General features: G+C 41.9%; 1 protein-coding gene across 1 annotated transcript in view; it reads left to right on the forward strand.

Annotated features, from left to right (window-relative positions):
* Nucleotides 1-202: 202 nt before the first annotated feature.
* mast3a (microtubule associated serine/threonine kinase 3a) overlaps nt 203-15,476 on the forward strand; it is a 34,896-nt gene continuing 19,622 nt past the window's right edge. Inside the window, exons 1-8 of the mRNA XM_080034575.1 lie at nt 203-594; nt 3,345-3,433; nt 4,090-4,156; nt 8,568-8,588; nt 8,829-8,907; nt 11,320-11,477; nt 13,798-13,873; nt 14,140-14,349. Of these exons, the coding sequence (XP_079890701.1) occupies nt 509-594; nt 3,345-3,433; nt 4,090-4,156; nt 8,568-8,588; nt 8,829-8,907; nt 11,320-11,477; nt 13,798-13,873; nt 14,140-14,349 (786 nt within the window). The 5' untranslated portion in view covers nt 203-508. The remainder of the gene's footprint in view (nt 595-3,344; nt 3,434-4,089; nt 4,157-8,567; nt 8,589-8,828; nt 8,908-11,319; nt 11,478-13,797; nt 13,874-14,139; nt 14,350-15,476) is intronic.

Consider the following 15,476-nt stretch of genomic DNA (forward strand, 5'->3'; position numbering starts at 1 on the left):
GCTATACCTCAGTCTTCTTCCTGTTTCCGCTGGGTGGATGTGTTTGTGCTCTGGACGTCGAAACATTATTTCCGACAAGTTGTGAAGGCATCATTTCTCCCTCCTCCCTCCGGCACGCGCTGATGCGGCTGCGCAGTGCGGCGTTGCTGTTGCTGCTGGAAAGTTTGTGTCACTCACTCTTCATATTTTGGCGAAGATAACACTCGTTAATGTCGAGTACCACTGAGGGCGTCCTGTTCCGGAAATTTTGCTGGTGACAAGGAAGGAGAAGGAGCCGAGCGGACATGGCCGTCGCCGTCACTCATCACTCCCGAGCTGCCGTGTCTTGGGTCTGGGGTCGTTTTGTACTGAAGCTGAATGGAGTTTCTGCCGTTGGACATTGCGTACTGGCCTAACCCACCACCAATAATAACAACTCCACACGACGGAATTTGTATCACGATGCTCCCACTTTGACAAGGGGATAATCTCACATTTGGGTTGGATTTATCGGCCACCAGCATCAACCATGTCTGACCAAAACTACTATTGGACCGTGTTGCCGAGCTACAAAACTAGCTTTGTGACTGGGGCCATGATGAAAAGATCAAAAAGGTAACGACAATGCACCCTGTTTTAATGATAGCTATGCTCTGAATGTGCAGACAAAAGCGACACATCCTCGATTAAACGTCCGTACAGCGAAAAACCGTCTGCTCGGCTTGTGGTTGTCATCAGCTCCCCGCTGAGCTGTGCCATTCACTGTCTGACAAACAGCAATTTGTTGAACGTTCATGTGGAGCCATTGATCCTCAACAACACGCGAACGCAGCCCCTCCGCAGTGGTTGGTAACATTATCAATGTACAGCTCAGATAACACTAGTGTGGTGTCTGAGATAGCCGACAGTACGTTACTGTATGTATCGGTCACATCCGCCCTAGTTTTGGTTTCCGACGGAGAAACGTGGCCATTGTAGTGTTGTGCGTGTGGGCAGACTGCATTGTCTGCTGCCAGCTGTCGCATACAGCGACACAGCGTCCGAGCGCAGATCGATACCCTGATGTGGTTGATGGGACTGTATTGTTGTAAATGTTCTTCTATCGGTTAGATACATTGAATCAGCCCTCGCAAAGTAGGCCCAGAGTATGGACATTTGCCTTGCATGCCCAGCAAGGACTGTGTGTCATTGACATTCAGTGAGTTCACAGTGAGCTTATCCTAATGTATGGCCTTTTATATTTCCGTAACTCCAGTGGTTCCTATAGTGCTGTGTTGTTTCCCTCTGCTTCTGGTGCAGTATGTGTCTGTTATATAGCTTCTGTCAACGTCATGATCCACTGCTAATGAGGGAAGTTTTGGAGGAATAGCGGCCTATCGTTTTTCTTCCTTAACATGCTGCCAACAACTCTGTGCAGTGTCAAACTATCCAGTCTTTCCATGCAGCTTGGCAACATGCCTCGGTCATGAAACCCATTCCATTCAGCACAGCGTGACTTTGAATGAAGCTGCGTGAATAAATGCAGCCCTTCACCATCAGCAGCAGACATGTGAGACATGCTATGCCTGCTGCACCTCAGTGGCCTACATTCATCATGCTACATGTCTGCCTGCCCAGCCAGTTACACACAAACCGCTATTGTTAGTCCCAAATACGAACAGCCCTTATCACTGCCAGCTGATGATAAGCTTACTCGTGGTCACTGTGTGATACAGTGATGCCTTGACACAATTGTTCCCCCAGCTCTGTGGTGTGAAAAGGGTGTCTGACTGTTTACTCATTTTCTGATATGAAAGAATTAAATTGTGCATGCTTGCAGAGTCACCCTGTTGTCGGTGTGTCATTGAAGCCAAAGTCAAGCATTCATTGGCTCTCCCATCACTTTGTTGCTGTGCTGTCTCTGCCACTTTAAGAATCTTTTTGGGGTTGGTTGGGGGCCATACACTGTTTGAATCTGCCTCAGCACCGACCCAGAAATGTCAGAATCTGTTGTTGTCTCGGCACTCCCCTCAATTATTTTAGGCCATTGCCAGAGAGAAAGAGAGAATGGCATAGATATTTCCAGGATGAAAAAAATGCACGATGAAATAACATCCAGCTTTATGATGAATGTAAAAAACACATTATAAATTATGCCTTATCCTATTTTGATTGAGGAAGCACTCTTAGAGGTAGCACTCGCCTACAGAAGCATCCAGGCACCATATGCAGAAAAAAATGCAGCAGGTGGACAAATAACATTACAACATTTAAGTACCTGCGTCATGATTACACCAGCATCTATGAGCTCCTCTTAGTTCAATATGCCAGCTTTTAAACCGGTCTGCCAGTTACTATTGTTTATGTGAGAAAGGTTTCCTTTTCCCTAAAGAATGTCAAAGAAGTGATATGCGTTTGCAAAAAATCTGCACGCTAACAATGTATTTAATCCTAAAACAATATTTAAACAAAGCTGGTGCTACCAAGAGGAACACTGGTTGCAAGTTAAACCCAACCAGCGGAGCAAAAGGAAACCAACTTTCATCAAAACAACAAATACAATCTGCAAAATCTCTCAAAATAACAGCAGTATGTGTCACTCTGACTGTGAACCAAAACTGGACATAACTTTTTAAAAGCTGGAAGTTTAGATGGAGCCGATAATATATATATTTTTTTTTCACAAAAAGCTTGTATCAAAAGTTGCATCCACTGCTGAACATCTGAATCTGTACAATTTTTAAAGAACAACCTCATCCTTGATTTTCTTACTTTCAGATTGAGTTCAGCCATGGTGATGAATATTTGATGGTATATAGTATGTCCTGGAAGTCACTGGGTCCACGTTATGTCTCTGCATCGTTGTGTAACAGCCGACCAAAGCTGTTCTATTGGATCAGGGTCTCCCAATGGTATAAGCATGGCTCTTTCCAGATGTTTCTCATGTTCTCACATGAACATACTTGGAGACACAGGAGGGGACATCATTGGATAATCATTGATGTCAAGAGTAATAGCTTACTACTTTTTGGGAAACTCCTGTAGTCAGAAACACTTTTCCTCTACAAGAACACAGAAATCTGTTTTTATTGAGTGTTCACACACCTTAGCCAAATGTAACACACAATACAAACTTTTCTGTGTTGGTGTCTGTTTATATGTTTACATACATACATGTTTGTAGCTATGCATGTGTGTGTGTGTAAACACCGTTGCCAATATCATTACAGCTATCTGTGTTTTCCTCAACAACACGTGACAGTGTTGTATTTCACGTGACCGTTTACTGATGTTTATCTGACTGGTAATCAACATGGGCTGGGGTTGATTTTGTATGTAATTCCATTTCATGAGCAAATGTTTTTCTCTCTTCCCTCCTCTCCCAGTTCCCGTAACAACAAGAGAAGGAGTTTGGCAGTCGGGACCCCGTCGCCCACGCTCTCACGCCCGCTTTCGCCTCTCCCACTTGCCACAGGTACTTGTGTGCGTGGTTTTCAGTTGCATGTCTGAGCGGCTCAGTGGTAGATGAAGTGCAATGAGACTAGAGTTTTTTGCGTATACTTTACACATACAATGTGATCATCACATGAGTAAAGGTTTTATCTTATCTGTTTTTGATACTGTATCTCACAAGACTAGCTCTGGTTTCCCTCCGCTGTCTTCAAGAAGTTTTTAAGACTTTTAGATCATAATGCGCTCACAGTATAGTGGACAAGACAAAACATACTTTTTCTCTGCATGACAATGTTTTTTTCATTTAGCTTCCTCTAGCCACTCATTCCTTGATCCAGCTGCCTGATATGCTGAATGGTTTCATTAATTCTCTGCAGACAGTTTACTTTTTTAAATGAATAAGGGTGTGGTAGACTAGTGCTTTGCCCTTGGGGGCTGGCATCATGAAAACCCTTTGGTGACCCTTTCAAAGATATGTGGTGATGTGACCAACTGCTGGACTTGATGGTGCTGTCTGCTTAAACTTGAGATACTTTAATTAAAAAGAGGCCTAGTGAACTTCTGTTGGACCACAGTCAGTGGAAAGAATCAAACATATGAAAAGGCATAAGTCGGTGTATTTCCTTTGCTTCAATTTTCAAAGTTAATAACAATATTTTTGTTTATTTGCTTCTTCAGCTGGCAGCAGCCCAGCAGAAAGCCCCAGAAATGTCTCTGCCAGCACCTCTGCCAACTTTGCTCGCAGGTAAGAATAAACTCAACTGCCTTTTAATACAAACAGACTGATTGTAAAAGGCTGAAGAGATGCAGTGCAGACGCCTTCAAGAAACAGTGGAATAAATGCACATTTTAAACTTTAAAGTAGGTTTATTTTTCGTTCTGCAAAGATGTGAACTGAAAAAAACTGCAGAAGGTTTCAATTAAAAATTTAAGGATTACACGTCAATAGGAACATATTTCCAGTCACGATTCATTCAACACTAGTAACCAGAACTTGTTGTGAGAGTAAACTGCCCCATTAGGGCCTTTTCCTCCTGGAAGTTTAATGCCTTGCCCGTCGAAAACCAAAACTTAACCACAGCATCATCAACTTTTTACACTTATTTTAAGCTTAATCCAATTAAAACATGCCAAATAAACCCTTATAGTCCCGGTTTGGGAAGATTTTGCTTTACGTGAATAATGAACATGCTCTGACTTGTTCCCTTTTGCCCCTGTAGTGGAAATTAGTCATTGGAGAAGTAAATCCAACCAGCTGAAAGGCCCTTGGGCCACTTGCTGGACATTGGTCTAGGAATTTTGCAAGCCAATTAGGGTGGCAAGTCAGTGCACACGCTCATTACTAAGGGCAGTTGTGATTATAGAGAAAAATAGCAGAGCTTGCCCTCTCGTCACGCATCTTGAAGCTGTGTGTATAGAGTTATGGGATTTAGCGGAAATGTAGCTGGGACTGGCATCCTGGTTGAGAAACAGAAAAAGTGTTAGCTCATTCTGAAGAAGATGCTTAAAAATAGGGCCACATATGCTAGTACACACATATGAGAATTTTTGTGAAAATGGTTCTTCCATATCACTGTATATATACAGCAGCATATACACTTAAAGTGTATTCTCAAATTTCACGTGCCAAGCATTAGCATATAATGTTGCAGTGCAGCATGGCATATTGCACCATAATTTTGAGAAGTGGTGAGGGTATGTCCCCTGGTACAACTGCTCTGCACGGGCCTACATGACTCATCTAAATTTATTGAGACTTTTGAAGCTGCCAGTACGGACACGGATGCTGTGACTGCACTTTTGAGACCTCCACTGGGTCTTATTTGTTATTCACATGAGCTGTATAGCCCTGCTGTTTGTGCATTTATTGTGTCCTGTTAACATTGAAAAACCAGACACGCAATAGTTGGCACTCCCACAAAGAATAGGTACGCCTTTTTAATGCAAATGAAGGAATGACTTGATAAGGATCCACCTCATGGGTGCAACCCTTGTGTGCGGGGACTGCAAACCCAAATCACATATCAGTAATTTATTTTAAATGTCTATGTAGACCTTCCCCCCCCCCCATTTAAATCGTAGCTTCCATCCTCTTAAGCTTTGCAGGAGCTTATTGCAACAACATAGTATCAGTAGTAAGGCATTTAATAACACAAAGAGGATGACATACATTTGGGCACACACAAACGTCTAATTCACAGCCTAATCCCCAGATCTCGGTCACACTCCGAGCAGAACCATCCAATGTCCATGTCTCACCTCTGATATAGCCTCATGTCACCAAGATGCTTGTTTATGTGTTGTGTGAGAAAACATTTGACCATGATCCCTTGTGATCACTGTGATCAGTGAGGGAAACTAGGCCACTTACTCAGCCATCTAAAGGCCAGGACACACCGGCCCGATAATCGGCCATCGGACATGGTCGCAGAGTCTGGAGGGGGCGGGGACACAAATCTGTTTGGTGTGTTCGGTGACGTCGGCCGTCATAGATGTCGTCGGGCTTCTTTTCAACCGATTGAACATGTTCAGTCGGCGTCGGGCAGTCTTTCAGTAGGAGCAATTTGATTGGTGGAGGGCTAGCGAATCAGTGAACCCCGGAAGTGAGGCGGGTAGCACAAACAACTGACAACAGTATCGCATTGCTAGCCATTGTTTTAATGTGTTTGTTTGTTTCGTTCAGCGAGTACTCACATCAGGGGTTGACACTAAGGTTTCAAATGCACTTGCCCATAGGGCAAGTACAGGTAATGTTTTACTTGCCCGAATGTTGCGTTCACTTGCCCAAAAAAAACAAAAAAACTGTTAAACAATGATGTATACAGTATAGGCTAATTCAATTATACATTTTAGCGAACAGTATCTCTTAAATGCAAACACTGCTTACTTGTCTCATCCTGACCACATAAAACGAACAACAATTCATATAAGCCTAGATATCATGACATCACACATACAGCCAAGAGCTTGGTCCTGCTGCAGCATCGTGAAAGGACCTCTTTTTGCCATGCACCTGGCCCAGGGGCTCAGAAAACTCAGTCTAGCTCAGAGTCAAGCTGAATGTTAGCTTCCTCAGAAAAATTTAACTTATTTTACTTATTTAAAACAGTCACATTGTGCCAAAAAGTGATCGTGTGCCATAAAATGATTAAAGTCCACCATGTTAAAGCTATTGCCCAGTTACACTGTAAGTAGGGAGGGGGATCATTAATTTCTATTCATATTGATACCATTATAAAGACTCCACAATCCAAATCTTTATCGATACTTTTCTATTATTTTGTTTAAAGAGAACTGGTATTATTGCTTTAATTGCTCATAAGATGAGCAGAGTTCAGGATAGGACTTTAAGCAGGTCATAATTCCATATTTAGGCCTACTATTTAGTTTATATTGCTGGGAAAACAAGTTTTTTACCCAAACTGTAGGCTATTATTCAAGCTTCCCGCGAAAAACTCAAATTTCTTATTTTCTTGATGTTACATTTGAACACATCATGATGTCATTTTATTGACCTTTGCCTAATAATCATTTTACTGAGCCGACCTGAACACATCACATTTGAACCGTTAGCGATTTTTTTAGCTAACTAGGTCTTATCCTGCAGATTTTAATATGGATTTAAAAACTATCCGATTTTTTAACTGCGGGACTTGCTACAGTCTCTCGTTTGTTGATCACCGCTGCATTGAATGAATGATGAGACGGTGCCGAGCTCCTCTGCAGCGGCAGCGGCTCAGCAGACAAGAGTTTTTTTTTTTTTGGGAGACGGAGCGGGTTGAAGGAGTTTCTTCAAGACAGTCGAAGGTAGAACACTTTTACAGTCCATGATGCGGACCAGTGATGGAATAATACGCTGAAGTAGGCCTAATTAGATGAAGATGACCCGACTCGATATTTAAAATTACATAATGTGACCTAGACTACTGGACTCCATAGCGGTATCGATAAGCTCAAACGTTATTGATTTCTGGGTTTTGAATATAGCGGAACCAGGTCCGTAGGATAGAGCCGGCTTTCGGAACGTAGACAGCGAAACTGCGCGCACACAGGCTGTGTGTAGTGTGTGTGTGTGTGTGTGTGAGAGAGAGAGAGAGAGAGAGAGAGAGAGAGATCGAGTGCGAAAGAGCGACCGTGATGCTGCTGGCTGCCGCGCGCAGCTGCTCAATTGCGAATATAGCCGATCTATTTTGTGTGAGTTAGCGGGGGAAATTTTTTTTTTGCAGACTGTAAAACACATGAATACATAGCCTAGACTACAGACAAACCCTCTAAAATCCACTTGTCCGTTCGGGCAAGCAAAAAGCAATCACAACTTGCCCAAACATTATTTTCAGTTGCCCCGGGCAAGCGGGCAACCGTTAGTGTCAACCACTGCACATGCATCAACCCTTCTTGACTGCTCGACACCACGCTCGACACTCTCTGCTTAAAATGGTGCTCTTTATGGTCCATATATATATATATATATATATACATACGTATTTATATCTATGTTTATGGTCTAGAGAGCTGTCCCATCATTTCCGGCTTCCGTATTTTTTTGGGCCAAAATACAGATTAGCGCCGCCTGCTGTTATGGAGACATTACGTCCCGCGCAAGCGCAGCGCTTATGGAAAGTCAGCAGTCGGCTCGGTGTGTTCTTGGCACTTTTTTGGCCGTGACGGGGAGACTGGAGCTGCCTGAAACGGCAGACTCCATTTTCGGGCGACGGTCGGTTGTCGGACCGGTGTGTCCTGGCTTTTAGATGGAAAAGCAAGGTTACAATGGAGATAGAGGCCCCAAGTAGATCAAGTAGATATTTCACACATTCACACACTCTTTGTAATAGTGGTCTGGGTGTGTGTTGCATATATAATGGGCATTGTTTTTGAGTTTTGTGTTGGCATATGTGTACAAGTAGTCAGAAGCCAAGTGTCTGTGGGTCTCAGTTGTGGTGATGATAGCAGCTTGGCAGGTGTTCAGCAGCCACAGCAGCAGACTGCCACTGGCTGCGAGCTGTGACAGACACACAGGGCTATGACTCTGACAGCCAGACTAACTCTGTCACTATCATTAAACAGTGCTTATTTTCTTTCTCCATTTGTGTCCCTGCCTGCCCCTCTTCCTCTCTCATCTTCTCCATTTGTGTCTTTCTCTTTTTGCATCTGTACAGCCAGCTGGCCCGCACTGAAAGGTAAGAAATTGAAAACAAATATTTTTTTAATAAAAAATAAAAAAAGGTTTTCTCAAAAGTTTCACGCATAAAATGTTATCGCTTTAAGCTCGCGTGGCAACATTAAAAAAAAAATAGAATTGCACATGATGTAGAAAAGGTGAATATTGTAGTGAGTCAACAGAGGATGTGTTGCTTGACTTTCTCGTTTGATAAGGAGCTAGCGCTAATCAGTCTGTAACTTTGTTTTTCTTTGGGCAGAGCGGATGGGCGAAGGTGGTCCGTGGCGTCCGTTCCCTCTTCTGGATACTGCACCAATGCGCCCAGTTCATCGGTATCTGTAAGCTGACTCTCTCGTCTGTTTTCTTCTCGAGGTGTCTGTCTTATTTCTCAGTGTCAGTGAGGTCTGTCTCTTCTCTTTATCAGAAATGCAGCCTCTTTTCAAACTGCCGCCATGGGACCATTTAGCCTTGTCTCACTTATAGTGAGTGGATCAATCAGTATACAAGGGACATGGTGTCTTGTAAACTTAAATTGCTGACTGACCAAAACTGTAAATCTCATCAGATTACACACTGTGTAAGACATACATGTGTCTATAAAAGCTTGTTGATTTACTGTAGACTCAGCATACAAAGTGATTTTTTTTATGAGCTGTGGATGTGTATTTTACACTTTTTGGCCTGCAACGCAAGAAAATTAACAAATTAAATATCTTTAGTAAGGTTATTCGGATAAAAAAAATAAGTCAAAGTGTTGAGGGGGAGCATTTAAACTCAAGTATGATGCAAAGGTGAAATGATTTGTGTACATTATCGGGGGCAGGGTGGTAACTTCACACCATCAAACAGCACGGTTGAGAGTCCGGTCGACCCTATTTTACTACAGACAGTCAATACATCCCAAAAAACTGCTGAGTGGAGAAAGACGTCGTATCCCTTAATGATTCAGTCATAACAGGATATGTCCAGTGAGGAGTCATCTCTCCATCATCAGTTTTTTTATCGCACGTTCCACTGCAGACAGGAAATAGGAAGGAATCCTCAGATGCCATTCCCAGAGTTGTACTGTAATTATTTATGCAGTACAGATGGGATTTAAGATAGGACCGTTTTAAACATACACAATGATTAAAATACACCAAATGTTTATGGCTGAATTAAAGTTTATATTTTTAGGGATTAAGTGATTTTTAGTGATAATTATTATTTTAACATGTGGTTACCATATGGTCATTCTTATTAACACTGACTTCATACCAAAGTGATTTGTACTCGTGTGATGTGAAGCCCCTTTTGACCAAGGGAAAGTACAGGAATAATAACTCTTATTGGTAAGAGATCACAGGTTGAAATGCACGCTTTTTTCCCCCTGATTTCATACCACACACACGCATGCAGCGACTGCACAGCGTTTCACATTTTCTTCACACAGCTTTTCCTTTTCAGGAATGCGTTGTGCTGCCCCGGCTACGCCCACCACCAGATATTTGTTGACGGTTTTCTGCGCTGTTTATCTTGAGATTGTGTCTCCAAAGTCATTACTGAAACTGCAACTGGCTGTTAAAACAATACCCGTCTCCTCCGTCACGGCTGTTATTTTGTATGGCCCAACCACATGGCCTCGGAGACGGTGAGGTCAGCCCTCCCCACACAATGCCCCTTTCAGGCTCGCTGTCAGTGAGGTCTTTATGCTGCCCTCGCTCGCTTCTGACACGTCTCCAGTTTCCTCCTCGGGGTGTCGTTCTGTCTCTTCCATTTATTTTCCGTTTTATTCCCTCGCTTTCTTTCTTTTTCTTTGCAGTTTCTGTTTGTTTTTCTCTCCGTTTGCCTTTCAGTTTTTTCTCCCTGTTAGACTGTTGTCTTTCCTCCAGTTAGACAAGCTGCTCTTCTCCCTGCTCTTCCTCCAATGAAACACAAGATCCCAGCCAGATGGTATTCCTAATACATTCCAGGCTGCGTGTCACACATTTTGGCTCGGAAAGAGAAAACTAATGCATGCATGGCTGACACAACAGCCGCTGCCGCCTGCCCCGGGGTGCGCTGCAGCTGGAGAGAAAAATCCTGCTTCAGGAGAGGGGAACACTACTACTCTTTGAGTCATTTCTTTTCAAATTGGAAAGGGATTTGTGATTGTATTCAAGCATTTCTCAGCATTTCCTTTTGAAGTGTGACATCTCATTCAAATCTATAGCGGAAGATGAAAGCCTGTAAAGGTGGGGTCAGCGATTCTTAATACACCCTTGGCTCTGTAAAGTGGCATTTTGCTAGCTACAATGGGCCCCCTTTGTTTACATACCCTGTTTACAGAGCTTAGGCTGTGTAGGTATCAGCACTGGATTTTTTTCCAGCACAGAGTACGTTGAGGTAGCGGATCGTGAGGAGATATTCACTGATTTTGACAAAGTGATTTTGAAAACAAGCCCTTTCCAGATTCGCTAACTCCACCTTTAAGACTGAGTATTAACAGGATAATGAGCTAATCTGAGGGAGCAGCGGTGTGAATCTCTTATACGAAGAAATCCTTTAATCCCAGATTGTTTTATACCTCAACGCTGTAGAAGCACAAACTGACATTAGTACAAATATGCAAATGAAAAAAAAACACAAACGTAAGAAATACTGTGAGAACTAGCCATTGATTGTTTTTATCGCAATATATTCTGGTGAACTAACTGTTCTTTTCCCACTTTCTACTTCTCTCTTTCACATACCCCATGTCTCTTTACCCCGTCTGCACTTTTCCCTGCCAGTCCTCTTCTTCCCAGGAGTTATTGCACCAGTTGCCCTACCAGCCCACTCAAGACGACCTCCACTTCCTCTTCAAACATTTCAGGAGCACAGAGAGTGTGGCAGACGAGGAAGGAGCGCACGCCCCGCCCGCAGTCAGGCTCCGCTCACGCAGTCTCAGGTAGCTATAGGATTTGAATGGCACTATAACCAATACTGCACAAATGTATGGACTTGGTTCTTTTTTTGTTTTGTTACACAAGCATTTCTGTAACACTGTACTCCACTGGGAAATGTGAACCAAAGGCTGATGTTTCAGGTTATTGGTGAAATGAATCCCTGATAGAGGGCAAGTTGGCAAGAGAGGAGATAATGCTGATTTTAGAACTATAGAATACACTTATGTCATACATTACAGAACAATGTTGCTACAATGGTACATCTTCTTGTTTTTGGTAAGTGTGGTGTTGACTGTTTCCTAGTCTCGCAAAGCCAGACCAAACTACAGCAAGTAGTATGAACTGTTTCCCAACAACGCAGTGCACAACAGAACTTGAGGAGCTATACTGACAGCTATGGGCAAATTAAACGTCAGTCTCGCCCTGGAGCTACTGTGGCCAAAATGTCCTATGTTTTCTAGTTAGCCAAGCTTACCCTTCTAGTTGAAACCACCCACGTATGCCTGCAGCTCCAATTGTATCAGATTAACCAGTCGAACATGGATGCCATGAATGTGAAAGAACAGACAGAAAAAAGTACTGACCGTCATTTCCTTGGCCAAAGACAAGAACTATAAATCTTTTCTAAAACTGCAATGTGATGCATTTGCCCGGCTGCGGAAAAATTCTGCTCTCACTAATTGAGGGTTTGCTAGCTGTGGAGCGCATATAAAGCATACCACCTCCAGAAGCTTGAGGCATACAATGAGCCATGGCAACAAACACCCTACATCCTGTACTTTTCCCCTCTATAAAGCAGCTGCTGACCCACGCAGGGATTCAAAATCCAACTGTTAGCAGAACTTCACCAACCTCAAAACTCCCCACTGCTAAGCCTCAAACCGACACAATTTATCCCTAATGTTATGATTTGAAAAAAATGTAATACTCTGATTTAAATATGGTGTGATAATTATTTATGTTGGTTCTGGAAAATAAAAGCTTCAGTGCTGATTAATAGCGATTCCCTTGATTAGACTATACACTATAGCATTTCCTCATCATTTAGCATAGCTGCTCTCATTAAACTCTTAAACAAGCTCTCTACATTGCAGTGGGGAGTTTTGAGGTTGTTGGAGACTTTTAAAAAGGGCCGTGGAGGGTGTTGGCAACACATTAATGTGGTTGTTTTTTCTGTGGCGATCCCGGTCCGTGTCACATACTCAAAAAAGGTTTTAGAGTCTTTCTAGATAATTCTACCGTGAGGAAGGGAGCACACAAAACACTTGTGTACAATTAGGTCTTTATTCTTTATATATTAAGATATAGATCTTAACACTTATTTAAAAAATGGTTCAGTGTACTGTTATGTCGGTCAACATTTCATTCAATGATGACGTTGTTAACTTTCTAGTAAGGTTGTTAAGGTTTATACAGACAGTTCTTTCTTTAAGATTGTTTGTTTGTTCATTTGAATAATCTGATTAGTTTTATTTTACAGATGGAACGTGAGATTCCATAAACTCTTCATTTCATCAGACAGAAAACTCCATAATGGTCTTGTTCAGCTAAATTGTTAGTTGTGCGTAGCTATCAAATGAATGCAACAGACTTTTCTGAAGCAATTATATTACTGCACATATTGACTACGGAAATAGATGACTGACTATGAAGTGTCTATGAAGTTGAACTAAAATAGCTCTTAGGCATGTAAAGCATTTCTTATTGGTCTCGAATTGTTCCCAAGGGGTTGACTGTTGCTAATGCCCCTAAAATAAACCCCCGCTGTGCTACTGCATCTGTCTTGGCTACACAGGAATAGTAAACTGCGTTTCACATGTTGGTATTGTTATTTGTAGTATGTGATGTAAAGGGGCACCCATGGTGGCTATTATTAACATTTGTGATGACAGCACATTGATTTGTAATGTGTACAGACAGTTTTAAAGGTTCCCACTGGTAACTGAAGCCATATTCACCCAACAGATGTCCTCATCGATACGGCACATGAGAACCTGATCTGACTCTCATTAGTTTAATTTCCAACCATTCTATGTTAATGACCTGGCGTAGCAGTAAACCCTTTCAGTCAAATAATTGCTATTTACAGATTTAGTGTAGCTTTAATAAGATCGTTTTTTTTTCTTGAAATTGTTTGACAGCTTGAATATATCGGTTTATTCTATTTTAAAAGAGCACATACCTAACTTCAAATGTACTTCTGTAATGTGAACATCTCCCATCTATCACTCATGTATCCCCTCAATCAATTGGCGCATTACATTTGATATATTTATTTTTTGTGTTTGATCTCTGATCAATATTCCTCTTTTTCTCCTCCAGCCCTGGACGGACCTGCGGAACATTTGACAATGAAATTGTCATGATGAATCATGTCTACAAAGAACGCTTTCCCAAGGTATTCAGTAATTTATTTTGTAACCTTCCTCCTCTCTCTGATGTGTAGTCGCTGGCACTAAGGCATCTCCATGTGAAAAATCGATCTATAAACAAGTGGATTATCTTTTGTACACATGGTAAACCAGCACAGATGATTTTTAATACTCCTGGCAAAGTCAAAATCTTGGCCACATTTACCTGCAGGGACCAAGTTTAAAAGAAATTTTTAATACACTACTGCTGTCAGCGGTTTAAATAGAGTCTTCCATCTTGGTGGTTTCCCAGGCGACAGCCCAGATGGAGGGTCAGCTGCTGGACATCATTGCAGAGTGTTCCCCAGGCTCAGCTCTGCCCCTGGCTGATGGTGTGCTGGGGTTCATTCAGCACCAGCTGGTGGAGCTCGCCAGAGACTGTCTGGATAAGTCCCAGAACGGCCTGGTCACCTCCAGGTACTTTGTGGAGCTGCAGGAGAAACTGGAGAAGCTGCTCCATGAGGTGAGTGCTTCTCATCTTTACCTAAAAGCTTTTCCATCTGGTTCTTGGAAACACACAGCCATTTCTTAACTTTTTTCATTATTTAATAATGCTGCACAACTGTTCAGCCAGTGTTTGTTCCCTATAAGGCATCATAGGTGCATTTGTGATTGTTGGTAGCTCAGATTGCCCTATGGGACATAATGTGCTGTACTGTAGCTTTGGTGGGAACTTTGAATTGAAATTGCCTGTTTGATCGGTTCTCATTCTGTGCTGATTCCAGTTCATAGCCCAATAATGTTGTCATTTTATATTATTACATAGATGCGTACAGTGGTCAACTGTTTTTTTTATATCACGATTTATTGCATAACCTTTCCAGAAACTCTTTCAGTGCTACAAATGCTGCCTTCTGCAAAAAAGATTAAAAGCTTCTAGTGCGGATTCCTTGTGACTTTTTCTCTTTATGATAGGATAATGTAACATCAAGTAGATTTTTTCTCTAAATACAATTGTGCATCAGTTAGTACAGCCAATGCAGTGCTTTCTTATGTCCAATCAGTCTCTTAGTGGCTTAGCCTATCCTACAGTACAACAGGAATAGACATTATTTTGTCTATAATTTCCACTGAAGTCACATTACTGTAATAATTTTTTCATCTAGCCATGAAAAAGAAAGGTCCAGCTTGGAAAGAGTTTATTTAATGCAAATTCTCCATACTAGGGCCCGGCCCATATTGATTTTGGAGTGCCGATGCCGATTATTTTCAGAAAAAAATTCCGGTAACGATTAAATCGGCCGATTGAATAAATAAAAAAATCCCCAAAATATATATTGAAAAAATGTACTTTTTTGAACCCTTAAACCACCGAAAATGTTTACAGGAACTTTATCTTTATTGAAATGTGTTACAAATATGTCTAAATTCAGACATTAAGCATTTTATCTTACTGCACCCAACCCTCTGAAACTCCCTCCCCCCAAACATCAGCATCTCAGACTCAATAAACTCATTCAAAAGTCAACTTAAAACTCACCTCTTTAAGGAAGCATAAAGACTCCACTTCAAACCTTATTCTTATTTTTTCTGTATTTTGTTTTCTTTTTCTACATGTACGATTCTCTATGATGTAAAGTGTCTTTGAGT

Source organism: Ammodytes marinus, assembly GCF_949987685.1.
Source record: "Ammodytes marinus genome assembly, chromosome: 9".
NCBI lineage: Eukaryota > Metazoa > Chordata > Actinopteri > Uranoscopiformes > Ammodytidae > Ammodytes > Ammodytes marinus.